This window comes from Pristis pectinata, chromosome 10, assembly GCF_009764475.1.
Source record: "Pristis pectinata isolate sPriPec2 chromosome 10, sPriPec2.1.pri, whole genome shotgun sequence".
Taxonomy (NCBI): Eukaryota; Metazoa; Chordata; class Chondrichthyes; order Rhinopristiformes; family Pristidae; genus Pristis; species Pristis pectinata.
The window spans coordinates 73,630,130-73,657,321 of NC_067414.1; the positions used below are offsets into that span (position 1 = coordinate 73,630,130).

Sequence of the window (27,192 nt, forward strand, 5' to 3'; positions counted from 1 at the left end):
GCCACAGATGCTGCCTGACCTGCTGAATTCCTCCAGCAGTTTTTTTTGTTCCAGATTCGAGTATCTGCAAGTCTCCTGTGTCTCCACAAACGCAGCATCGGAGTAGACAGACACCACTGGCTGCCCCCCGCCCCCAAATGAACTTCATTCATAATAGGTACATAGAACATCACAGCACAGTACAGGCCCTTCGGCCCACAATATTGTGCCGACATTTTATCCTACTCTAAGATCTATCTAACATAACCCTCCATTCTTCTATCATTCATGTGGCTATCTAAGAGTCTCTTAAATGACCCAAATGTATCTGCCTCCACCACCTCTGCAGGCAGTGTGTTCCACACACCCACCACTCTCTGTGTAAAAAACTTACCTCTGACATCCCCCCCATACCTTCCTCCAATCACCTTAAAATTACGCCCCATTGTGTTGCTCTAGCTTGCTCAACCTATCCTCATAAGACGTGCTCTCCAATCCAGGCAGCGTCCTGGTAGATCTCCTCTGCACCCTCTCTAAAGCTTGCACATCCTTCCTATATAGAATATACAGAAAATAGAGGCTGCACATGTTTAGTCATAATCTGTCCTGTGCCTAAAATGGCGCTGGCTCCGGCTCCTTCTTCATCAAAGGGAAAGCCTGCGTGCGGGAAGGGTCAGATAACTCACGGGTGACCAAACATGACGACCTAAGCGTGACCCTGTGCCTGGTACCGATGTCTGAACTGCAGAAATAATTAGAGTATGTTGTAATTAGGATAGGAAAGGTATATTGTAATTAGAGCAGTGCCTGGTACTGATGTTGGTACTAAGGCATGTAGTAATTGCATGCAGTAATTAGACTGGAAGATAACTGTAGCAAAATACAAGCATGTTGTGATTAGATTAGAGAAAGACTTATGAAGACAATTGTGGCAGACTGCAGGGAGTTGAGGGATGAGGGTCTATAACTAGATATCACTGCTGCTGAAACTGACATGATTGATTATGCCAACTAGACTAAGAAGGGGCCATAAAAAGAGCTGTAAGCCTTTGTTTGGGGGCATTCAGTGACTAGTTCTCTGAGTGCCACAGCCTTTGTTTGCAAATAAAGGTTTAACTTCTTGAAGAATCTTCTGTGTCTCCTGGTCAATCTCGAATCTCGGTTTAATCCACGACACCTATAATGAGGCGACCAGAACTGAACACAATACTCCAAGTGTGGTCTAACCACAGTAAATACAAACGGGACATGCCATTATCTTCTTTACATGAAGACACAAGAGGCTGCAGATGCTGGAATCTGGAGCAACAACAAACTGCTGGGAGAACTCAATGGCCCAGCCAGCATCTGTGGAGGGAAATGGATAGTTGACATTTCGGGTCGAGATCCTGCATCAGGACTGAGAACGTAGAGTGGAGATGGCCCTTATAAAGAGGCGAGAGGGAGGGGTGAGAGGTGATAGGTGGAACCAGGTGAGATGGAGGATGGTAGGCAGATGAAGCCAGGCAGGGGAGGGGGAGAGGGGAGTTTTGAGATAGAGGCTGGTGGGTGACAAGTAGAAACAGAGAAGGAGAAAAAAGATTAGGCAGATGGAGCCAGGTTGTGGGGGTGCTGGGGGAGGGGGCAGAGAGTGTGGAAGGTAGAGACTGAGGTTCGAAGGTGATAAGAGGAACCAGACAAGGGATGATGGGCAGATGGAACCAGGTGGGGGAGGGAGACAAATCTAGGTAACGGGGGATGTAGAGGGAAATGGAAATAGACCAAAGGGAGAGAGAACTTTGGGCCGGTCGGAGTCAGAAAGGCACGTTGGGGATGTGGATTTACGTTCCTTTACAACAGATTAGTTTCATCCTTAAACACTGCATCAGTTAAACATTAGAAAGGCAGAACCCACAGGTTACCCAGCCCCTCAGTGTCCAGTGGTGGCAGGACCCTAAGCTGTGGTCCTTTCCTACAGAGCCTTCACCATGGCTGCACTGAGCTTCAGTGCATCCCTCAGCTCGTACTGGCTGTTTAGCTTCTCCTTCATTATAACAAACATTAATACTGTCATCAGGCCCCAGATTTACAGGACATTTACAAGTCAGTGGAGTTAGTGGCTCAGTTCAATCTCCTGGCGGATCAAAGATCCTAATGAGCAGATCTCCTGTGCTCCTCATATATATCCTCTGCTCCTCAGATCTCCTGTGATATTGAAAGCACACAAATGAATAACAATGGACTTTTATTTCAAAATCTGTAAGGGAACCAGGGAAAATGATCATGAAGATAGTAAGCCTTTCCTATTTCTCAAAAACATGTTTGAAAAGCTTGGAACAAAAGGCCAATTAAACCCAGTATGATCATTATAAAAGAATAGATTATATTCCTTTTAAATGAAGAAACATCAAAAATCTGAGTCCTGCCAGCTGACAACTAAATCCATCATTCTCCTAAATGGCTGTTGGTAATTGAAGTTTGGTGCTATGTCCAAAACTTGGCGGAGGGCAACTTTGATTGGAAATTCACCATCTCATTTCCTAGACTGGGAAGAGAACACACTAGGGGATCTCAGAGGTGTGGTAATCATTATTATCTGAAAGGAAGAAGATAAATTGATTGCTGTGACTATAGTTGGGACTCCCTGCTCTGTCACAGAATCTTCCTCTGCCACCTCCTCCCAGTGGCTGAAGAGCTGATCCCTGAAATGCAGTGTGGACTCCTTTAGTCTCGTGCCACAGTGGACATGATCTTCACCACACATCAACACCAAGAAAAAAGCAGAGAATATACATGGCCTTTCTTCACTGTACAATAGCCATTGACTTTTTCAGTTGAGTGGGACTGTGCGGCACCCATCTTAAATTTGTCTATCCATAGAAATTGGTATCCATGTTATTGCTGATGGCATGCAAGCTGTGAGCTTAACCGACAGGTACCCAACAGACTAATCTCAGTGCAGTTAAGCAAGACTGTGTCATTGCCCAAAACATTTTTCAGTCAGTCTTGCTGCATTGCTACTCTTCACCTCCAACAAGCTTCCTGCTGGAGTAGAGCTATTCCACAAGACAATGAGAAAATCTACATTCCAGAGCCAAGGTCATCCCAGCTTCATTCATCAAACCGTGAATGAGCAGGTTCAAAGGGTAGGCTTCAGATCATGGTCGACTCTTTCGCTGAAGCGAAGGTGAGAATGGGCCATGCACTTCACATCTGCAAAATAAAGGTGCTCTGACAACCTATTCCCTGTATGACACCATTCTTTGACAGTCTAGGTCTTTAATAAGGAAACATGGACCATATCCCACATCTCACCTCCAAATGATGATGAAATTCACCATTGCCTTCAGTGCAGAAGCACAGCCCTTGGCTGACTGAGAAAATGTGCATTTGAAGATAAAGCTATCAAATCTGGCACAAAGCTCATAGTCTACAGGCAACAGTGGGTCCTGCCTTCCTGGGTGCTTCAGATACATGGATAATCTATAATAGGCACCTCAACACATTGGGGAGGTATAACTAATTCTATCTCCATAACACCCTCCAAATTCCCTGACAGAATAAGTAAACCTATGCCAGCATGCTCTCCCAAGCCAACACACTCAGTATTTAGGCCTCAATTACATTCAGCCAGTTCAGATCACCAGGCCACCTCCTTTGCAATGCCTGAGTCCAAAAACAGTCACTCCAGTTTGAGCTCCGTCACATCAAGAGAATATCAGGTAGACAGAGGAAATGATTCAAGGTTCTCAAAGTCTCTTTGAAAATGTGTAATATCCCCCCTCCCCACCCACCTCCCTGACCCTTGGGAACCCAAGGCTCCTGACAGTTCAAAATAGAGAAGTAGCACTCAGGATGGCGTTGAGAACCTGGGACCTATTTGTCAGGACCACATAGAAGCTCAGTGCAATCGACAGAAAGTGTGCAGTATCTCCCAAATAATCCCATCCACCTGTCAGTTAACATAGCAACCCGCATGTCTTTGGGATGTGGGAGGAAACTGCCGCTACCATTGGAAACCCATGCTGTCATAGGGAGAATGGGCAAACTCCACACAGACAGCACCATAGGTCAGGATTGAACCTGGGTTGCTGGAGCTGTGAGGAAGCAGCTCTTCTAGCTGTGCCACTGTGCCACCATAATGTTATGAGATATGCTTGCTCCTCCAGATGTAGGCTCTTGAGCATCCTCACATGCAACCGCTTCGCTATTGATCACTGTGATTTTATCTGTCAAGTAAATAAGCTTTGTAATTACCTCCCAAAGTCACTTTGCTTTTCTACCACTGTTTCATCTTGTAAAGCACACTCCTTCAAATCTTTGGTCATCTTCTATGAAATGATTTTTGTGTTGCATGGCATTTTTTTCTTCAAGAATGCCTCCTGTACAGGTACACTAAATGTGCTACACAAATAGAAGTTGTTGCATCAGTGAAGTTTTAAAACATGGGTCCAATACTTGGTGTCCAGCACCCAATGTGATGCACTTTTCCCATTCCTCAATCACTGACTGTAGCAGATATTACAGTGAGGGAAAGGGCTTTATTAGGAGCTCTTGTCGGGTGCCAAGCCTCAGGCCACCATTCAGTACTTCTACAACAGCTGGACCCCTACCTCACTATCTTGACCCTGTCAGCAACTTTCCGATCTCTCCCACTTCCTCGTGGAGAAGAGGATGGAAGTCAAAACTTGAGGAATCTGGATCAAATGGGGGTTTGCTGTAGTTGAGAAGCCACTTGGGAGTCCAGAGCTGTAGATGTAACGGGTCTTGTACTCAGTACAAGCAATTACACAGGGGAGATCAGGTTAAAAAATGTCCCCGAGCATTCGGCATTCAAGAAATGACTCATGGCAATGGATTCCCTTTCACATTCTTACATACATTCCAAGTTCCCCTCATTACCCAGGAGTTTCCCTAGAAGGAGCGCGGATCTCCCAGATAAAAGTGTTTGGGAACGAAATTTCCTGCTAGTCTCACCAAATGTGGTGATGGTCACATTTGATGGGCTGTTGATCACCTGCCATGTATTGTCACTGTATTTAAAACATTTAAAACTTGATGAATTTGATTTTCAGGAACATTCTTTTTCCTGTTACAGCTCTGGACTCAAAGTGGCTTTTCAAGCACAGCAACCCCCCATGTGATCAATAAGATCAGAAGATATAGGAGTAGAATTAGGCCATTCAGCCCATTGAAGACTGCTTCGCCATTCAATCATGGCTGATTTGTTTTCTCAACCCCATTCTCCCAACTTCTCCCTATAACCCTTAACCCCCGTATCAATCAAGAACCTGTTGATCTCTGCCTTAAATACACCCAATGACTTGGCTTCCACAGCCCTCTGTGGCAATGAATTCCACAGATTCACCACCCTCTGGCTGAAGAAGTTCCTCCTCATCTCAGTTCTAAAGGGGGATTCCTTTATTCTGAGGCTGTGCTCTTGGATCCTAGACTCCCTTACTAATGGAAACATCCCCTCCACGCCCACTCTATCGAGGCCTTTCATATTGGGTAGGTTTCCACGAGATCCCCCCTCATCCTTCTGAATCGAGTCCAGGCTCAGAGCTATCAAATGCTCTTCATATATTAAGCCTTTCATTCCTGGGATCATTCTTGTGAACCTCCTCTGGACCTTCTCCAGGGCAGCACATCCTTCCTTAGATATTAGGCCCAAAATTGCTCACAATATTCCAAATGTGGTCTGACCAATGCCTTATAAAGCCTCAGTAGTACATCCTTGCTTTTATGTTCTAGTCCTCTTGAAATGAATGCTAACATTGCATTTGCCTCCTTTACTACCAGGATCCAGGTCGCTTGAGTTTTGACTTCCATCCTCTTCTTCACAAGGAAGAAAGTTGCTGACAGGGTCAAGGTTGTGAGGTAGGGTCCAGATATTGTCGGTGCATTGAATGATGTTCTAAGGCTTGGCATCTGACAACAACTCCAAATGAAGCTGTTTCTCTCACTGTAACATCTGCTACAGTTGCTGATTGAGGAATGGGAAAAGTGCATCACATTGGGTCATTGTCATTGAGCAAATTGTAAATGGCATTAGATTGATTGTTTTCCTGGAAGATGCCTCTCGTGCAAGATTTTTAGCAAATTTCTAATTGGTGGTCATCGCAAAACCCAGAGAGCTGAGGCTGGGGGGAAGCATTCACAGGAATCACATTGTAATTGTGACCATTACGGCAGTAACTGAAACCAAAACTGGAATACACCTCTCCCCACCCAACCATCGCCATCAATCTCAGGTCTACTACCCTCCTCCACTCCCTGTGTATCAGCTGGAAACACCTTAAATGTATTGTTTACATTTTCGGTTTCGGTTTGCGATGAAATGAAACCTTTCGTCACTCAGTGGGATTGATGGACGTCACGACTCGCATACTGTACTAATATACTTAGACGGCAGATTAAGGGACTGCTGGCGAGGAACAGTTTCGAGATCAGCAACTCTCGTGAAGCAGAATAACCTTCCCCAAACATGTACGTGGCCGTTATTTGCATTAAATTCCTGCTGCAAGCCTGCCTCCATAAGGTGGGCGAAGTGTCGCGGTGGGTGATGAAGCTCATAGCTTTGTGCAAATTTGAGATCGGTGAGACAGGACGAGAAAGAGTGAAAGGAAGCAAAGGGAAGAGCGAAGGGCGTGCAAACATCCCCCTCAGTGTCAATTACCACTTCACCCGCCAGTGCAACTACAAATGCGGCTTCTGTTTTCACACCGCCAAGACATCTTTTGTGTTGCCCCTGGAGGAAGCCAAAAAGGGACTGAAGTTATTGAAAGCAGCCGGTAAGCAGCAGCAGCAGCAGAGGCAGCAGTGTGCATCGTAACTTGGTTCAGTTTAATCTGCATACTATTGAATATACCAAAGTCAGGTAGATGAGCCATGCACCTCTGTTATACGTAAAACTACTTTTTATAGAACTACATCTTATATTTATATTGCAACATTACGTGACCTGGGGTCCAGTAGAAATGTCTATTGGATATGAACCAATGATGTTTAAAATGGGACATTTCCCTCCCGAGCAGGAAATGTTTGAATTCGCGTGGACACCAGGTGTGTGGAAGTTAGAGTAAAGAGCAAAAGTACAACAGGGCATGCACAGTTAAGGTAAAATGTTAAAATTGTGGCGAGCGAGGAAGTAAGGGGAGTTTGGTATCAGATGGGGTTTGATTGACTGTTTGACCGGAGAGAATTAGCCATGGGTGAGCGAACAGATATCCAGGAGGAGGGAAAGCAGGAGGAGGTACAGCTCAAAAATGCGCTCCGAAAGGATCAAAGTGTTCAAGAATTGATGGGGGGTATGCTCCCAGCATCTCACCCCCCTCTAAAAGGCAGGGGTTAATTTCAAACACGTTAGCACTGTTGAATTTACTACAGACACAGGGGAAAACTTTGGTAGGCTGAAAATATTAGGTTTTCAATACCGATTCAGCTAACATCTTAACAAAAGTGACGTTTTCCGAGCTAATTCCTTTGAAGTGCCCGATTGTTGGACGCACAGGTAACGTGGTTACTGATGCTAACCGTACTATTTTCCCAGATGACTGAATTCACTTTGATGTCCAAGTATCCTACCGATGTATTATTGATCCGGAGTATAGGTTCCTTTAACTATTCTGTGAAACAAAGGCTGGCAGGGTAACATTGATATTGTTTCATCACCTACTGGCCTCTTGGGATTTGATTTTTTTAATCCTGTTTTTCTCTTGTCCAGGTATGGAGAAAATCAATTTTTCAGGAGGAGAACCTTTTCTACACGATCGTGGAGAGTTTCTGGGGAAGCTGGTACAGTACTGTAAACGGGAGCTCAACCTGCCCAGTGTCAGCGTTGTTAGCAACGGGAGTCGGATCACCGAGAAATGGTTTAAAAGCTACGGTAATTTCTTTCTTGTCCCTACAAGCCTGGGAACGCGGATGCACTTGTGCCTATATTACATTTGGGACATAATTTAAATTCTAAAAAGAACATTGAAATGAGATACAAAGATATAAACTCTTCCAACGAGCCACACGATAAAATTACTATCTGATGGAGAAGTAAGGCATCTGGGTCACCAATGCTTTGTAACCAAGGTAAATCAAGGCGTTGGCAGAATTTGGATTTTCCCTCTCTTCCATCAGTATGAAGCACCTGAATTCTGCCTGGCACCCCTCCACACACTCTACTTTGTTGAGAATCACTGCCAAATGTCTGTTGCTCACCACATTTGTGCATATAAAGTCTTGACATTTAGTCTCTCTTAGACAAGCCACTGGGCATGGCTGAGACTGAAGAACCAAAAGTGCATTTTATTCCAAAGTTACACCCCAGAGAAAATTGATTGGACTGAAATTTTTGTCAAGTACGTGCCAACTTTGTCTAAGGGAAAGAATATCTTTCCTGAATACTTTTAGTTCAACACCTTGAACTCCTGAGTTTGGGAATAAACCTCTCATTTCATAATGCTCCCTTCAGCCACAATTCCTATTAATGACTATAGGTTAATGTGCACTCTTGGTTTGTGGTCATTGCCAAGCAGAGATGAAGCAACTTGTCTGAAAGGGGATGTAAAATCAAAGGCCAATCAACTCCTCCAACCAGCACAGTTACAAAGAATATATAACATGATATGCCCAATAGTTTTTCTTTCAGTTATAGTACAAGCAAATAGAACTGATTATTGCTATTACCCAGTTTTTAAAATTAATGCTGAAGATAAACACTTTATATCAAATGTTCATATTACAGGTGAGGATTTGGACATTTTGGCCATTTCATGTGACAGTTTTGATGAAGAAACCAATCGTCTTATTGGCCGTGGGCAGGGAAAGAAAAGTCATATTGAGAACCTCCACAAGGTCAGACTGTGGTGCAAGGATTACAAAGTGGCTTTTAAAATCAACTCTGTCATTAACAGATTCAATATTGAAGAGGATATGACTGAACAAATCAGGAGTCTGGATCCAGTCAGGTGGAAGGTAATTCAAAGAATTTACACTTAAATTACAAACCATACCACTTAAGAAAATGGGCAGAGTGTGACTGTGGTTGGAGGTGGTGGTGATGGTGGTGGGGGGATTGTAATATTGGGTCACTCCCAAATTACCAAGTTAGAGGGCAGGCAATTCCACTTGCTGGAATGGACCAGATATTTTGATGAGCTAATGAATTGATCTGTATGAACGGTATGCAAGACAAGTTTTTCACTGTACCTTGGTACAAGTGACAATAATAAACCAATACCAATAGCAATACCATTTGCCCTTGGACCACCTCCTTCTCAAGAGCATTTAGGGATGGGGAATTAATGTAAGCCTAGCCAGCAAAGTGCAAATCCAAAAAAAAATGAACACATAAAAAAATACACTATGCGTAACAAACCTCTCATTCTCCCTTCCATATTCCAGTTTAGAAGATTGATTTAACTTAGCCCCCCTCTCTGCTTTATACCTCTGTGTGAAGTGGGGCTTGGTGCTTTGTTCACATACTGTTTCTCTGGGCAGTGCTCATGCTAGCATTATGACACAAATTATTACAATTATGTATTAATACATCATAAAGTGCAGCATTATCACTTACCTGGCAGCCTCAGTGTTACTATTGGAATTGGCTCCAGGAAGATTGTGGCAGTTAACAAGGCCAAACAAAAAGTGGAACTTAATGGCTATTGTTTTTTTTGCAACCAGCTGTAGAAGAAGTGTAAAAGCAGCTTAAGAATGCTCCATGTCTTAGCTGCAGTCTAGAATTGAATCTTCATGCCCAATGAATGTTTTTATACCATGTGCAATTCATTTAAACAACCTTTGGAGAATGAAGCAGGACAACTGTGGAATATTGTGTGAAGTTCTGGTCACCACACTACAGGAAGAATGCGATTAAGCTGGAGAGGGTGCAGAAAAGATTTACAAGGTTGTTGCCGGAACCGGAGGGTTTGAGTTATGAGATACTGAATGGGCTGGGACTGTTTAGCCTGGAGTGAAGGATGCTGAGGGGTAACCTTATAGTGCTTTATAAAATCATGAAGTGCTTTATAAAATCATGAAGTCTTTTTCCAAGGGTAGAGGAGTCTAAAACAAGAGGGTGTAGGTTTAAGCTTTTCCACACAAAGGATGGTGGGAATATATGGAAGGAGCTGCCAGAGTAAGTGATAGCTGCAAGAACAATTACAACAGGTAAAAGACATTTGGACAGGTACACGGATAGGAAAGGTTTAGAGGAAGTTGGGCCAAATGTAGGCAAATGGGACTAACTCAGAAAGACCTTTGTCGGCATGGAATAGTTGGGCCTGCAGGCCTGTTTCCATGCTGTATAACTCTATGACTCGACTTATAATTATTGCTACAAACGAACATATGACTTAGGAGCAGGAAAAGGCAAGCCACCTGGCCCCTCAAACCTTCTCCCCCATTTAATAAAATCAACTCTGCGCTTCTGTCTACTTGCAGTAATATTTCACCCCTTGCTTATCAAGTGTCTATATTCAAAGACTCTGCTTCCACTGCCCTTTGAGGGAGAAAATTCAAAACACTCATGATCTTCTGAGAGGAAAAAAAATCACCTCATGTATTAAATGGATGATTCCCTTATTTTTTGATGGTGACTCCTGGTTCTGGATTCTCCCATTAGAGGAAATATCCTCTCCACCTACACACTGCCAAGACTCCTCAGGATCCAATATGTTTCAATTATGTCACCTCTCACTTTTCAAAACTCAGATGCAATCCATCCTGTTGAACCTTTTCTCATAAGACTGGTTTCTAGCAGTAATATTGTCCTTGTTGTGGGTTTTAATACATAATGGCTTAATTCCAGCCTAATGCTGCTTTAAAAGGAAGTAAAGCAGGGGCAGGGGAAGCAGAGTTTCACTTGGGATATGGTACTGTACTTAGATGTTGACATGAATGTGCTAGTTTACAGAATTTGAACTGAATGGCACAGAGTGGGTTGTCAGAAAATTCCTTAGTCAGCTATAATGGTCAGGGAACCATGTACTGGTAGTGAATGAATGAACTCTTCCACTGAGCCCAGTGTGCCCTAATGTGAAGGTGGCACTGCTACGGTAATCCTGCAGCTCATGGTTCCATCTAGAAATGTATGCCAAATATTTATCAAATGAATATACTTTATCACTGAAGTTAGAAGGATGAAAATGTGTGAAAGGCATTTTTCTCAAATCCATTCAACTTAAGTGTACAGCAAGACATTACATCCAACTTAATGCTAACTTGCAATTACTAGGTAGTCTTAGGGAGGCAACTTGAATATGGGTAATTACAGAACATAACAATGTAGGTAACCAGGAACATGCCCTGGTTGCTTCACTTGAGCAGGTAGGTTTGTAGCAATGAGTACAACATAATCAATGTACTTACTTCATTCAATGTAGGTATTTCAGTGCTTGTTGATTGATGGAGAGAATGCTGGAGAACAAGCCCTAAGACATGCGGAGACATTTATTATCAGCAATGAAGACTTCCAGAGGTTCTTGGACCGACATAAAGACATTAAGTGCCTTGTCCCTGAATCCAATGAGAAGGTAAGATGTATAGGGGGAAGAAAAAGAACTGGAACTACCCTGTGAATACTGTAATTATTATAAAATTACAACACTTACGTGGTAGTTCTGATTCTGCTTCTTTCCCTTCTTAACTTATTGTGTTTTACTCAGCATTTCTCATCTCAGTAGTTTGCTTCCATCCTCTGTTAAAATGATTAATTTGAGGACCTCTGCTATCTCATTTTTTTTTCACTATTGGCAGATACCGATGGATCTACTGCAAATATCACAGTTGTAGACGCATCTGGGGAACGAGTTTACCACTTTTTTGCCAATAAAAATATAAATCTATGTCTGAAGGTCCACTTATACCCTTTTGTGATGTTAAATGAAAAGAAAGTTAATCCCCTCCAATGATTCCTAATTAAATTGAAAAGATTCATTGAAAATTCAGACATATTCTTAGTATATTCATAATATCCAGATTATCATGGGTACTGATGTTATAGTGTAGACTTAAGTAAAATCTGAAAATAGTGTTGTCCTTTTCTAGTTTTAATTGCCTACAGGCTTTTCAACTGCTGGTTTCTCAATATTGAGGACATACCTTTATGAATATTATAATCATAGATTTATCTGTATTCAGTTTTATGCCTTTGTTGCTTTGTTTTGTTTTAGCTTTTGTACATGTTAATCAAAGTGATTAAAAAATTCATAACTGTTAAATAACCTAGTTTTTTTTGTCCTCTCCAGATGCGAGATTCCTACCTCATCCTTGATGAATATGTAAGTAGCTTCTTATTATGATCACAAAATCTTCCTGTCTAGTTTCTACTATGACATATTATATGAAAAATCATCTTACAATCAATGCTCAGTGTTATTATAATGGGAATTTTAATGCAACAAAAACAGTTTTACACTATAAGAAACTCACAGTGATATTATGTGTAATATTTCAGTGCGGTAATGTATTAACTTGAAAGGAAAAGCTATTTAGAAGCTGTAAAATATTTGTCATTTGAATTCACACTTCAAAATTTAAAGAGTTACAGGAAACATACTGACATTTACAATATGTGTTTGCTTTAAAGTATGTTTGCAATAGATGTAAATCTAGGTTTGTTTAGATGCATGTTCAATATTACATGGTAGTAAAATAACACTTCTATGATCTAATGTACCTGATGTCACAATGAAGCTTAATTGTTTTTCTTGTGTATGAATGAGAATGTGGTAGTCCTGGAGTGCTCCATTGTTGGATTCTGCATGGAGTCCAGCAGTATAGAATGAACATTTATGCTCAGGAATCTGCTCTAAGGTTCTCTGTCCAGTGAGACCTAGAGCAGTATTTGTGAGCCCATTCTTATCACTGGCAGTTTTAGAGTAGGGAGGAAGAGAGATAAGAACAAAGCAGGTTACATTTATTAAATTGCCACATCTACAGTAAAGTTTTTAATTACTTTAAAGTATTTTAGACAATTTTAGTTTTTATTTTATAAGATAACTTTTAAAATTCATTTATACTGGCTTTTAAATATTTCTGATTATGAGTGACATTCAGAAACATTAAAAACCTTTACATGGTTTTGACAGCTGGCAAAGCAGGAGCTGTAGGTTTACCATTAGTCAAAAGCCTTGTCCAGGTCCATCTTTATGCCTAGTTTAGGGGGACATGGGGCAAATGCAAGCGAATGGGATTAGTGTAGATAGGCATTATGATTGGGATGAACCAATTGGGCCAAAGGGTCTGTTTCCATGCTGTATAACAATATGAATCTTTATGAATTACATGATACAATTCAGTGAAGATCCAATCATAAATATGACAAATGATGCATGCTAATAAGAATTTTATTTTCATGCTTTTAATCATCCTTCCTGTATGTTCTCGTAATATTTTTCAGATGCGCTTCCTAGATTGCACACAAGGCAGAAAAGATCCATCCAAATCCATCCTAGATGTAGGTGTTGAGAATGCTATTAAATTTAGTGGGTTTGATGAAAAGATGTTTTTTAAACGTGGAGGGAAGTACAAATGGAGTAAAGCAGATATGCAGCTGGAATGGTAAATGTTGACTGCTCTTTCAGTCTTACACACGTGAACAATATTCACGCCACAGCTGTATTTTCTGCCTTTAATAAGTAAATTTTTGTGGACATAAAATCCCTATGCAAGTTTTCAGTAAAGCGCTGAAGGTATAAAAATGGAGCAAAACCAAGGACGTATCTAAATTGCACGATGAATTTTGTGATTGAATTGCAGATACAACAAACAAAATTACAGAAACGTAATACTGATTTTTATTCATACCAGTAATGTATAAATTTCAGTCGGCCGATTAGCTTCTGGGAGGTCCCATCACTGATGTCTTGGGTTGTTTTGCTCCTTTCCCCACCCAGGCCGGGCAAGGCATGGCCCCAACAATTGGTCAGATTCAGACCCAGGAGCAAGTCCTACTGGCCCATCGCCTGCTTCTTACCTGCAGATTAGGCTGGCTCATCATAACACCATGCCCAGCATATTTCTTGCTTTGTAATGGTGGTTCTGGGCATGAATGATTGATCCCTCCTTGTGTCTGTCTGTCCACCGTATCTTTCTCTCTTCTTCGGAGTGGGCCGCTAGAACAATAAGGTTTAATGTGTAAGACAGAGAGAGTTAGGGAGTGAAAGGATAGCACTCAGCACTATTGGCTCAGGCCAAAATATTGCAACAGAGGCTTTATATTCTGTAATATACAACTTCTGTAAAATTGCAATTTAAACAATGCATTAAGCATAATATTGTTACAAAACTTTGATATGTGGTGCAGTATTTCCTGCAATGCTCTTGTACTTGAAACATTACTGATCAACAAGATAATATTTATTACTACAAATAATAGTCAAAGCAAATTTACATATTGAATATTTTGTATTCCTGTTTATTTCAAATAATTATAGGCCAACATGAGCATGGAATTTTATGTCCCAGTTTCTTCAAAAGATTTTTGAAGGTTGAATTTCTGTGCAAATCACTTGAGTTTTCACATTAATATCATCTTGGTGTATATTTTCAACATAGGTTTGATGTTTAACACAGAAAATCATTGCACTTTGTAGAATAACATCATAGACCTTCATATTTTTTTACAATGAATGTTTAAAATGGTTTAAAGAATCATGCACAACATTGTTACAGGACCTTGAGGTGTTTTGCAATATTCAAATTTCAATCTGTTCTCAAAGCCACTGTTCCACCAGCAGTTTGCTTTTTGCTTAGGCACAGTTACAACCATTCTGATATAACTTCAGAGTGTTGGTTTGTTATGATTGTCCATTGAAACTACTGTACCAGCCACTGAGTTGGAAAGTGGAGAGGACTTACAGCAAAACAAATCTATACTTTATAGCAAGCAAATGAGAAAAGCACTTTGTTTCAAACCTTGGCAGAGTGTAGAGATGCAGAGGTAAAAGGTCTTATTTTTCATTCACGACAGATAAGCTAAAAAGCAAAATACTCAAGGAGATTTTTATTCTTCATCACTCCTGTATTCTTCACTAATTTTTGTAAAAACGTGTTTTTCTTCCCCCTCCTCTATCCAACTTTCTCTCTTAATCTGCATTTGATAAACTCTTTCCTCATTTCTGTAAGTATTCATCATATCTACCATACTGATTTCTCAGTCACCCATTTAGTCACATTAACAAGAATATATACATACTTTGAGTATATATATACAATTAAACCGTAGTGAAACAGGATCTCCTCATACAGCAGGAACATTTCATCTTTATAAGTGTGAGTAAGTTGATGGAGTTTAGTGGTTGACATGAAAAATGAGTCCACATATTTTAAATGACCTCAGTAAATCACCGAGTGACATTCCATATCCTATGTTGTTAAGATATTATAGTTGTCTAATTCCTAGCTGTATTTTCCCAGAAACATACAAATTATTTTATATTTTAGATGGAATTTACAAGAACTTGTAACTAATATGGCTTTGTTAACACAATAAGGTTGACAAAGGGCTTCACATGAACAATGTCATACGATATTTGATTCATGGTCATGGAAGGAATAATTAGGACAGGAAAGAATGTAGTTTTAAGAAGTATCTTAAATAGAAGCACTGTAAAGACACATCTCCAGGGTTTACACACTGTCAACTGAAGAATGATAAAAACCAGTTGTGTGCAGAAGGCCAGAGATAGAAGAGCATCAGGATCTCTGGAGGGTTGTAGGTCTGGAGAAGACTACAGAGATAAGGAAAAGAAGACCACAGTTGGGTCTGAAAATTCCACCGGATGCCAAAGTGCATTATGAAGTACACATATGATAATTGAATAGGATTTGGTGCTAATTAGGATATTAATATTGCTTGCAACTTTTAAAAGTATGCCTTTGCTTTATCCAAGACTCAATGTATTCAACTTATATTTCTGTTAATATATTTCCTTATTTTGTATCAATAAGTGAATTAAAAATGTTAATAAAAGTGGGAAAATCTGTGGTGCCTACGTGGTATTCAATACTTTTGAGGGTAAATTTACTCAGAGAAGCAACACTTCTCATTTACCTAATATTGAACAGATCTTTGCCACTTCCATAAGACGTATGGAGCCCCTGTAAGTATGATGTAAGTGTAGTTATGAAAAGCAGGAAGAAAACTACATCCATCGGATGATGACAAATTCCGTTTTCTCCATTGACTGATCTGCTGAGTGGTTTCCAGTTAACAGCATCTGGAGTTTCTACCGACCCTGATACATACTGCGGGATCCTGAATAATCTTCCAAAGATGGCCAGGGAATTTTTCGACAGTACAGTATTGATGAATTGGAATCGGGAAAGCTATGTAATTTTTTAAATGTTTTTTATACTGTGATAAAATGAATTCAAATATTGAAAATTTTCAACTAAGATACTTTTAAATGCTCAAAGGTGTGTCAATAAAGCATCAGATAATGATGCTGTGCTTGGTAAACTCGTTGTACTTTGAAAAGATGTTTAAGTTTATAAAGTGCTCTCATTGAATGGGATCAATCGAAATGCGCCCAAGGAATGACTTGAAGGACGGCTTCAAAATTATGAAGGGATTCAATTGTATATGGAAAAGTCACCACCTGTCTGGAAATCTAAAAGCAGGTAATCAATAAATCCACTAAAGAACATGGAAAAACGTAGTTAGTCAGCAGGCGGTTACAATGCAAAAAGGAATAGCATAGATGCAGGGGAAGGAGATAAGTACGAGGGAGGAAGAGATAACAGGGTATACAGATGTAGGATGGCATGAAATTAGGTGGGATAAGTTGTCAGGTTTCTGCAGAATAGTTAACGGAGTTTGTACTTACGGACAAAATTCCGCAATTTCTTTCGATCGCATATTTTATGTGGGTTCAGGTTTATGCGTGAGTGGGTGGACGCAGATGGGAAACAAAGTGATTTTCCCCCCCTGATCTATTCACAGTATTCCAGCAGCCAACCCTGTCCGTCAGGTGGCTCCAAACCGCTCCTTTTGGTCTCCAGCTACGTACTTACACGGCCTCGCCTCTTGGGGCTACTTCGCCCTTTGCACCTCTGGACTGATTTCCCTCACAACAGAGACCGGTTGCATTTCCCCAGACATCGTAAATGCTTGAACACCTATGTTGTAGTTTCAAATTCGAGGTTCCTCCGTGGGACGGTGTCAGGAACGGGGCTCGGACCAATTCTTTGGAATGGTGAAAAATGAAGCCGATCCCATGCAAAGCCGCAACCGAATATAAATGGATGCTGAAATATGGATGCAACCAGAGAGAGAGACGGGAGGGTTCTCGACCCGAAACGTCGACCGTGTTTCTCTCCCCACCAATGCCGGACCTGCTGAGTGATTTTGCTGCCAATGCATGCATCCTAGCTCAGAACTGCAGGGCGCTAGGCGGGAGCAGCCGCCTCCCGGGCACCCAGACGAGCGCGAGCCTCGCGGCATCGGGCGGCCGCCTGGACCCCGCCGCGTTCTAATCGCCACCTAGCAACGGTTCACCCTGTGTTCCATTCCAATTGTCTGGCTCTCTGCACGCAGCTCCCGTCCGCCTGTGCGTTCCGTTTCATTGGCCGGGGCTGCAATCAGCGCAGCTCAGAGGGGGCGGAGGGTTCCTCACAGTGACGCAGCCGCCCGCTGATGGAGTGCAATCGGTTCTGTGCTTGGGCTGCCAGATGCAGCCACTGCCACCTTTGTAGACAATAAAGGAAAAAAAAAACGAGAAGAAAATTGGATCGTGGGTATCGATTCTGGGTGAAGAAGACAGAAGTGGAGAGTGAACACCCCCCCCCCCCCCAGCTTTCTTGGACAGCTGGAGGCAACCTCGATAAGGTTTTGCAACTGAACCCAAACAAAGAGACAAAGGTGGGTCTTGCGTCTTTTTTTAAAAGAAAAGTATGAATGCCCGTGGCGTGACGAGGCAGGATGGGAGTCGGTAGTAATCCATGGCCCGGGCCCTGTCTGATTGCCCTTTATGCAATTCGCAACTTGCGACTTCCCTGACATTTCGGCGAGTGTCGTTACCCCTCTAAAGTGGGACTTCCAGCCGGCCGAGGCAGCCTTTGCAACATGCCAGATGCTTCCTTAAGTGTTGATACTTTGTTGATATTGCAACGAGAAGCACTTAGGGTGAATTTGCATGGAGTAAATACCGCTAAAAATGTAGGAGCAATGTATTTTTTCAGTGTCCCTTGTCGCCCAACATTAGCAGCTGCATCTCAATTGTAACGTCTGCCAAACGACAGGGGCGGTTTGCACCAATGGTGACCACTTTGTATATTTCTCTTTGGAGATTGCGCTGTCTTCCTCGGGCGATGACAATACGTTGTAAAACCGGTTAAGATTTGAAATTTAAATTGTACGCAACGATCAAAGTGCCAGGTAGCAACTCCTTGTTAGAATCGAACATTCAGATGGCATACTTGGTAGGTTTTTGCCTCTGCCACCCTAAATATAAATGTTATAGAATAAAACATAGGTAGTAATTAGTATATTTCTTATTTTATTCTAAACTTTTGTTTTATTCTATCACAAGATGGTTAGCACCAGTTTTTCATGTGCAAGTAACACAAAAAATAATTTTAACCCAGTGTAGGTCGCTGTTGCGCCGATCGGGAAATTGGACCAGGCATTAACATGTACAGTTCATGCTGGTGTGTGTAGTGATTTTCCAGTTTAAAGCGTACACCAAATTTCATCACTCTTTGTGCAACACCCATTTCTGCCCTTACCAACGTAAATTGGAGCTGAAATGTTTAACCTTTGACCTTAGTGGAACGATGTCAAGTCGGAGGAACACGTCGTGCGGTTTTGTTGCCTTTCTTGTTCTACAACGGAACACTTCGGTGTCATTGGGAAACCTGTTCGGGCAGCTTCAGAACTGACTGCAGGCTGCTCACCTTCCAATGCCCACAGGGCGCTAAAACTGCTTTTTTTTGCAACATTTAGTGGCTGAGATGCTTTTGCAATGGGTACTTCAGTGAGGATGTCATTTCTAGCACTCCTTTACCGGATAGGTCATTGTGGCTATGGTTGACCACAGGACAGATGTTGGAGCTTGGGGCAGGAGGGAAAGATGTGCTCCGCTCCTGCAGAGTCTAGAGAGAGACCATGTCGGACCCTGTCTGATGAACAATGCAATTTCAGGCCTGGGCTGTCATTCACTGGGGTGTGTGAAGTGTTGTGGGGAGACCTTTGATCAGGCTGCATTCCTTGTGGAGGTCAAGGTCTTATTGACTGTCAGCTTCCTTGTCCCAGGCTAATTCCAAGGAGCTGCAGCAGATCCCTGCTATGCCTCTCAGTTTGCTGCTCACTACACATCAGAGCAGAGTAGATGGCCATTGTCTTGGGCAGATAAGGGATGTGCTTCCAGCAATGAGCTTGTGAAATCATAATCCCCAAAGCAAAGCAAATGATGCTCTCAATTGGTTGCCAATGACACACTGCACCCAATCAGCTTGGGCTGCCCAAACTTTGCGGGATCATCTCCAAATATTGACTATAAGACATCAATGAATGAATCCCCGATCCAGTTACTGAAATGAGTGGTCTTCAGCTCACTTTAGCTTTTTATATGTGAGGAAAACTGCATTGAAGATCAAAAAAAAGGAAATTGGATTTAAAACCAGAAAGGGCTAGAAATTCTCAGCAGGTCTCTGGAGAGATAAACAGAGTTAACATTTCAGGTCAAAGACCTTTTGATACACTAGGTTTTTATTCAATGACTCTTCAACAGAATAGCATTGCCTAATGAGTACGTTAGTACTGTAGGCACCTCCTGCCAGGCTCTTCGAATGTTGGCCCTAACTCATCTCCCAGCTCCCTCAACACAGAACAACCTACTGGCATTTATCTCATGTATGAGCCTATCCAGGTCTCTTCCACTAAATGTACAGGCCCTCCCAAGCTCCTGCAGCCTCTCTCTCTTCCATGGTGAGTATTGCTGCCGTCAAGCATTCATGAGCTCAGATTGCTGCACCGCAGATTGATGGGAGCTGTTTTTAACTGAGTGTGACCCCACTGAGAATTGTGTAGGTCCTGTTTTAAGATAAGATCTCCTTATTAGTCACATGTACATCGAAACACACAGTGAAATACATCTTTTGCATAGTGATTTGGGGGGCAGCCCACAAGTGCTGCCACGCTTCCGGCGCCAACATAGCATGCCCATAACTTCCTAACCTGTACGTCTTTGGAATGTGGGAGGAAACCGGAGCACCTGGAGGAAACTCACACAGGTTTGGATACTAAGAAATGTGCTTTTCTACATATTTAATATTTGCTTTCAAAGTGAGATAATTAATATTGAACATTGTTCCCATTTTATAGTCTGTAAATTAAATCATTAGTTTGATCTTAATGTATAGATTTACTCATCTTGTTGCTATGCAAATCTTTTTATTTTGAGAAGTAAAGCAACTCTCCACTAACATTCTCAAGAAGCTGAACCATACCACGAATCATGGAGAGACGGAAAGATTTTTAGATAGTAAGGATTAGGGGGGCTAGTAAACTGGAAAGTGGAGTTAAGATAAAAAATTGGCCTTGATCTTATTATAAGGAAGAACGGGCACAAGAGGCTGAATGGTGTATGACTGCCTCTGTTTGTTATGTATGATTGGCATTTACAGCACTGAAGTCAAAATTCTTAATGTGCATCTCCAGACTGTAAAAGAAATGTCAACATAAAACAACGTTGGCCCGAAATGTTGACTGTTTATTTCCCTTCATGGATGCTGCCTGGCCTGCTGAGTTCCTCCAGCACTTTTTGTGTATTGTTCAACATAAAATAAAATCTCTTATTGTTCCTTGTAAACAGATGTATATGGGGAACTAAATCATGCAGGGAAAAGTTAGAGTGAGTGATTGATGATGTTTAGAAGAGTTTTGAATTGCTGAGGGAATTGAAAAGACTGGAGGAGGTTCAGGTTGCAAGTTTTTCAGCAGGTGTCAGGATGTTCATTGAAGTTTGGGGGAAGAAGCCAGCATTAGGCCAAAAGATGTAAGAGGCACCACATTGGGGTATGGTGTGCATGTTGCAGATAATAGACCATACAACATAGGACAGTACAGCACAGGAACAGGCCCTTCAGCCCATGCTGTTTGTGCCGACCATGATGCCAATCCAAATTAATCCCGTTTGTCTGCTTGCGGTCTTTATCCTTCTATTTCCTGACTGTTCATGTGCCTGTCCAAATGTTTCTTAAATGCTGCTATCATATGCTTCCACCACCTTCCCTGGCAACGTGTTCCAGGCACCTACCATTCTCTGTATGTGTATAAAAAAAAACTTCCCACTTAAATCTCCTTTAAACTTTCCCCTTCTCACCTTAAAGCTATGCCCTCTAGTATTTGACATTTCCACCCTGGGAAAATGTCTCTGATGATGATGAGAACTTCAAAGGCAGCAGAATGCCAGAGAGAGGGATTTAAACATACTTAATTTCTTACTGTGAAATACTTGGTCATATACCTGTGAATGCTTATACCCCTGTGAACATCAGTAAAATGGCCCTTCAATCATGCCAGATAGGACTTGTAGGTTGTACAGAGTCATTGATTCGGAAGTTCAAAACAGAATTTTGCTTTCAGTAACAAGCACGTCTAACATGATTAATGGTCCATATTTTGCTGACTCTGGCCTGCTGCTTTCAATCTCTTCCTGCTATCTCCCTGCACCTGTACTTTCCTGGCCTGGATGTGGAGGGCCTATCTTATGGGCCAGACGTGTCCTGGAGTCCTATGGCAGGGGCTGACTACTGGCGTAGTCCAGGGAGCTTCAACAGCCAGCGACTTGGAAACAAGTAATTAAAAATACATTTTTGGAAAGTTAAAATATTTAAAACACATGAAACATGCAATATTTAAAAATCTTATGCCAAAATAATATTTAAGAAGCAACTCATCTTCCCCATTCCTTGTGTAACCCAAGCCGTACAATTTCAATTGAAATCATTGGGTGACCAGTGCCAGGTCAAGAGGTGATTTTTCTCCAGTGTAATCACGAGAGAGTATCAGCAGCACTGAGCTCAGTCTGGTGCTGAAGTAAACTGATGGATTTAGCATTCCAAATCTGTCAATAAGCTTGGTACTTCCACATGGAGGTAAACGCCAGATTTACTTCCATTTAAACAGGTAAAATGTTGGCATCTCAGAACCCACAAAACAAGAACGTAAGCAAGTCACCCTTGATCTTGAGGAATGCTTAAGAAGAAGAAAAAATGTCAATGCTTCAGTTCAAGTCTCTGACACTTACCTGCAGTCGGGACCAATACATACCGATGCTTGGATTTTTAGAGAAACTTTGTGCAGCTATTGGAATTTGAGCAGGCAAAACTTAGATCTGTTGGCTCTTCAGTGATCGTATGGTTCAGAATTGTTCTGATGGGAAGGTGTAAATGTTGATCTCATTGAATTGTGTGCAATGTTGTTGATGTCAGGCTGCAGATGGAGTTGGATTGGGTTGGTACACATGGGATTAACACTGTCAGATGGTTTACACAGAAATGACACTTTCTTAGAACATTTACACTGTTGTGGTTGGAAATGTTCCTTAATATGAAAAGAACACAAATTGGAGTTGAAGTCTTTTTGCATTGTTATTGTGAATGACATTCAAACCGATCTCTTGTGTATTGTGCCCTGCGCTATGGTTGCCTGTTCAAATCAAAGCATGTTGGAAGTGTCTTTTTTAAATACAGACCCAGATCTGTTGAACACCTACAATCGTACGATCAAAAAAATAAGCGCATTCAGCAGATGTGATCCTGAGCTTCAGCTTGCTTTTCAGAGACACAAGATTCTGCAGATGCTGGAATCTGGACCAACACGCACAAAATGCTGGAGGAATAAGCAGGTCGGGCAACTTCTATGGAGGGAAATATACAGTCGATGTTTCGGGTCAAGACCCTTCATCAGGACTGGAAAGGAAGAGGGCAGAAGCCAGAATAAGGTGGTCAGGGGAGGGGGAGGAGCACAGGCTGGCAGGTGATAGGTGAGTCCAGGTGAGAGGGGAAAGATAGGTGGGTGGGGGAGGGGGGAGATGTAAGAAGTTGAGAAGTGACGGGTAGAAGAGGCAAGGGCTGAAGAAGAAGGAGCCCGGTAGGAGTGGACAATAGACCATGGAATAAAGGGACGGAGGTGGGGAATAGATGGACAAGTCATGAGGGTGGGGGAGGGGAAAGAGAAGGGGTGAGGGGGCCACAAGAATGAGGGAAGACAAAAGGGGAGGGGGGAGGGGGGAAGAGGGGAGGGGCTCCCAGAAGTTAGGGAAATCAATGTTGAGGCCATCAGGTTGGAGACTACCAAGGTGGAATATGAGGTGTTGTTCCTCCAACCTATGTCTGGCCTCAACATGGCAGTAGAGGAGGCCATGGATAGACATGTCAGTACGGGAGTGGGATGTGGAATTGAAGTGGCTGGCCACTGGGAGATCCTGGTCTTTGGGGCAGATGGAGCACCTCCTCTCTTTCCCCCCTCCCCTTTTATTCTCCCACCTTTGTTTTCCCTCATTCCTGTGGCCCCCTCACCCTTTCTCTTTCCCCTCCCCTGCCCTTATGACCTGCCCACCTATTCCCCAACTCCTTCCCTTTATTCCATGGTCTACTGTCCTCTCCTACCAGATTCCTCCATCTTCAGCCCTTGCCTCTTCTATCACCTCTCAACTTCTTACATCTCCCCCCCTCCCCCACCCACCTACCTTCCCCCTCTCACCTGGACTCACCTATCACCAAAAGCCTGTGGTTCCCCACCCCCCGACCTTCTTATTCAGGGTTCTGCCCTCTTCCTTTCCGGCCCTGATGAAGGGTCTTGACCCGAAACGTTGGCTGTTTATTTCCCTCCGTAGATGCTGTCTGGCCTACCGAGTTCCTCCAGGAATTTGTGTGTGTAGCTTGCTTTTCAGTTCATTTCTCTGCTCTGTTGATACTCTGATTTCACTGTCCTCCTCACCTGTTGCAAGCTCAAGAAACTTCAGATACAGTTTACAGAGAGATATTGACAAGTTAGGTGAATGGGCAAAAAGTTGGCAATTGGAGTATAATGTGGGAAAATTTGAAATTGTTCATCCTGGAAGAAAGAACAAAGGAGTATCATTTAAATGGAGAAAACTTGCAGAAAGCTGCACCTCAAGGATGGTTGGGGGCCCTTGTGCAGGAAACACCCAAGTGTAACAGGTAATAGAGAAGGCTAACAGAATTATTTCAAGGGAAGTCTTACTGCACTAAGCAAGGTGTTAGTGGGATCACATCAAGAGTACAGTGAACAAGTTTGTTCACCCTATGTAGGGAAAGATGTTATTTCATTGGAACGATTCACTGGGATGATTCCGTGATTGGAGGAGTTGTCCTCCAAGGAAAACTCAAACAGGTTGAGACTACTTATTGGAGTTGGAAGAATGAGAGGCAATATTATCAAAACATGTAAGATTCCAGGATGGAAGACAGGGTAAATGCTGGCAGGATGTTGAGTGAGTCCAGAACCAAAGAACCTTTGAGACTAATATGTTAGAGGGTTGTGAGTCTTTAAAACTCCTTGCCATGGAAAACTGAGGGCAGAGTCCTTGGGTCGTCCTTAGTCAGCAAGGGAATCAAGGGTTATTGGGAAAAGATAAGAAAGATAAGAAAGTGGACGTGAGAAGTGCAAGATCAGCTGTGATCCTATTGAATGGCAGAGCAGGCTTGAGGGTCTGAATGGCCAACTCCTGTTCCTACTTAATATGGACTTATGGACAGTGCATTCAAGCAGGACTTATGGACTCTGCATTCAAGCAGGACTTACTGATCAATAACCTGGTCACTGATGCTCAGTTTTGGTTCCGGGAGATCAGTTTGGTTCACATCCTTGATCCAAATTCCAGGGGTGAGGTTACAGTGATTTGTCCTTGATATCATGGCAGCTTTTGACCAAGTGTAGTACCAAAGAAGTCCAAGAAAAACTGAAGTCAGCAGGGATCCTGGAGGAAACACTCCACTTGATGGAGTATGAACTTAGCACAAAAGAAATGATGGTGGTGTTTCACACCAGCCTTGCCAGTCCCAGAATGTTGATGTAGAAACCTGCAGGGCGGTGTCTAAAGCCAAACCATGCTTAGCCTCTTCACCAATGACCATCGCTTCAGATGTGGGAGTTTTCACTGAATGCCCAGTGTTCAGTTCCATTAGACAATGAAGGAGTCTATGCCAACTTGCAGCAAGATCCATGTAATAACTGGGCCTAGGCTGATAAGTTGATGAGTAGCATTCATGCCACACAGGTTCAGGCAATGACCATCTCCAACAATAGAAGACCTGGCCATTTTTGCAATACATCACTTTTGTCAAGAGCCCCTAAAATAGTGGATGAGGGTAGGCCATTACCATTGACCAGAAACTTTACTGACCCAGCCATGTAAATACTGGATACCTTACCAGATATTCAGTGGCAAGTGGCTCACCTCATGACTCCCCAAAGCCTTTCCACCATCGACAGAACATGTCAGGATTGTGATGGAGTACCGCCTATTTTGTTAGATGAGGGCACCTCTATGAACACAAAGTGCAAAGCCATCCAGAACAAAGCAGACAACTTGATTGGCACTCCATCCACCACCATAAACATTTGTTTCCTCTATCACAGACCCAGTGTGATTGCTGTGTGTGTCATCCACATAACGCATTACAGCAACTAATCAGACATTCTTCAGTTACATTTCCCAAACCCACATCCTCTTAACACCTTGAAGGGCAAGAGCAGCAGGAACACAGGAACTATACCAGTTCCAAAGACGCTTCCAAGTCACACATGACTTTGCATAAATGAGTGAATAAGAAAATAAAATCTCTGGAGATCAAATTTGTTCTTGCTCAAAATAGTATTAGTTGTGTTTTGTATTCTGCTTTCAAAATTGATTTTCATTTAAGTATGAGTTGTATGTTTTTAACATGCTTTGAAGGGAGTATCAGAGTATCCATTGTATGTTTTTAACATGCTTTGAAGGGAGTATTAGAGTTCAGAATATTAGGTAGATTTTTCTAGCATAAGAATGGGGCCAAAGTGGATAAATAGCTTTGCGGTATAAATTGTCCACGATCTGCCCTTGCAGAGGGTTTAACCTGTCTTGGCAGGGGGATGGGAACTCGAGCAGTTCCAGATGGAGAGAGGCAATGATATGGAAGGCAGGGAGCTAGTAAGCAAGTTTGGAAAAAAGAAAATGAATTTGGAAAGCAGATAAAAGCAAATGCTTGGGGGAAAAAAAGGCAACAGCAGTTTGACAGCGTTTAGCGGTACATACATAATGCAAGGAATCAAGGAAATAAAGCCAAGAACTGAAGGCAGAAACGATCAATGGAAAGGGTGATATTTCAGCTGCTGCTGAATTAAAGCTTCACATGGGCAGGAATGGCAGTTCAATCTTCTGATTTAGAGTTATTCATATGAGAAGGGGATTGATTTGTCACCACCCACTCCGACAACCTCGAGTGCCCCTGAACCCACGGTCACCGTTGAGGACGTAAGATCAGTCTTCCAGAGAGTTAATCCACGGAAAGCATTTGGCCCGGATGGTATCCCTGGACATGTCCTGAGATCTTGTGCTGATCAGCTGGCGGGGGTATTTGCAGACATATTTAACTCTCCCTGTTTCAATCTGAGGTTCCCATCTGTTTTAAGAAGAGCACTATCATCCCCAGTACCTAAGAAAAACAGGGTAATGCATCTTAATGGCGAGTGACCGGTGGCTCTGACATCCACCATCATGAAGTGCTTTGAGAGGCTGGTCAAGGTACGCATTAACTCCAGCCTCCTGGAAAACTTCGACTCACTGCAATTCGCCTACGCTGACACAGGTTTACAGTGGACACCATCTCCCTGGCCCTACACTCATCTCTGGAGCATCTTGACTACAGCTCAGCCTTCAATACTATAATTCCAAGCGGACTCATCGCCAAACTCCGAGACCTGGGAATCAACACCTCCCCCTGCAAGTGGATCCTAGACTTTCTGACCAACAGAGCGCAATCAGTGAGGATAGGCAGCAATACCTCCAGCATGGTTATTCTCAACACTGGTGCTCTACAAGATTGTGTCCTCAGCCCCCTACTCTACTCCCTATATACTCATGACTGCATGGCCAGATTCTGCTCTAACTCCATCTACAAGTTTGCAGATGATACCACTGTAGTGGGCCGTTTCTCAAATAATGATGAGTCAGAGTACAGGAAGGAGATAGAGAGCTTAGTGACATGGTGTCATGACAGCACCCT

General features: G+C 42.5%; 2 protein-coding genes across 4 annotated transcripts in view; both read left to right on the forward strand.

The window, feature by feature from the left end:
• The first annotated feature begins 6,395 nt into the window (after positions 1-6,395).
• Positions 6,396-16,220, forward strand: rsad2 (radical S-adenosyl methionine domain containing 2). 2 transcript variants are annotated; one of them, XM_052024753.1, is made up of 6 exons: positions 6,396-6,752; positions 7,685-7,846; positions 8,699-8,928; positions 11,337-11,486; positions 12,201-12,233; positions 13,851-16,220. In XM_052024753.1, the coding sequence occupies exons 1-6, from the start codon at positions 6,446-6,448 to the stop codon at positions 14,007-14,009; spliced, it is 1,041 nt and encodes a 346-aa protein (XP_051880713.1). In that variant the 5' UTR covers positions 6,396-6,445; the 3' UTR covers positions 14,010-16,220. The 2 variants fall into 2 exon arrangements, with proteins under 2 accessions (XP_051880713.1, XP_051880712.1); XM_052024752.1 differs by having other exon boundaries at positions 13,355-13,963.
• A 783-nt stretch (positions 16,221-17,003) lies between these two features.
• The window catches only part of LOC127575100 (probable E3 ubiquitin-protein ligase RNF144A-A), a 64,589-nt gene continuing 54,400 nt past the window's right edge, over positions 17,004-27,192 (forward strand). For both annotated transcript variants that reach the window (XM_052024755.1, XM_052024754.1), the window contains exon 1: positions 17,004-17,818. The gene's annotated coding sequence lies outside the window, so the exon portion shown is untranslated. The remainder of the gene's footprint in view (positions 17,819-27,192) is intronic.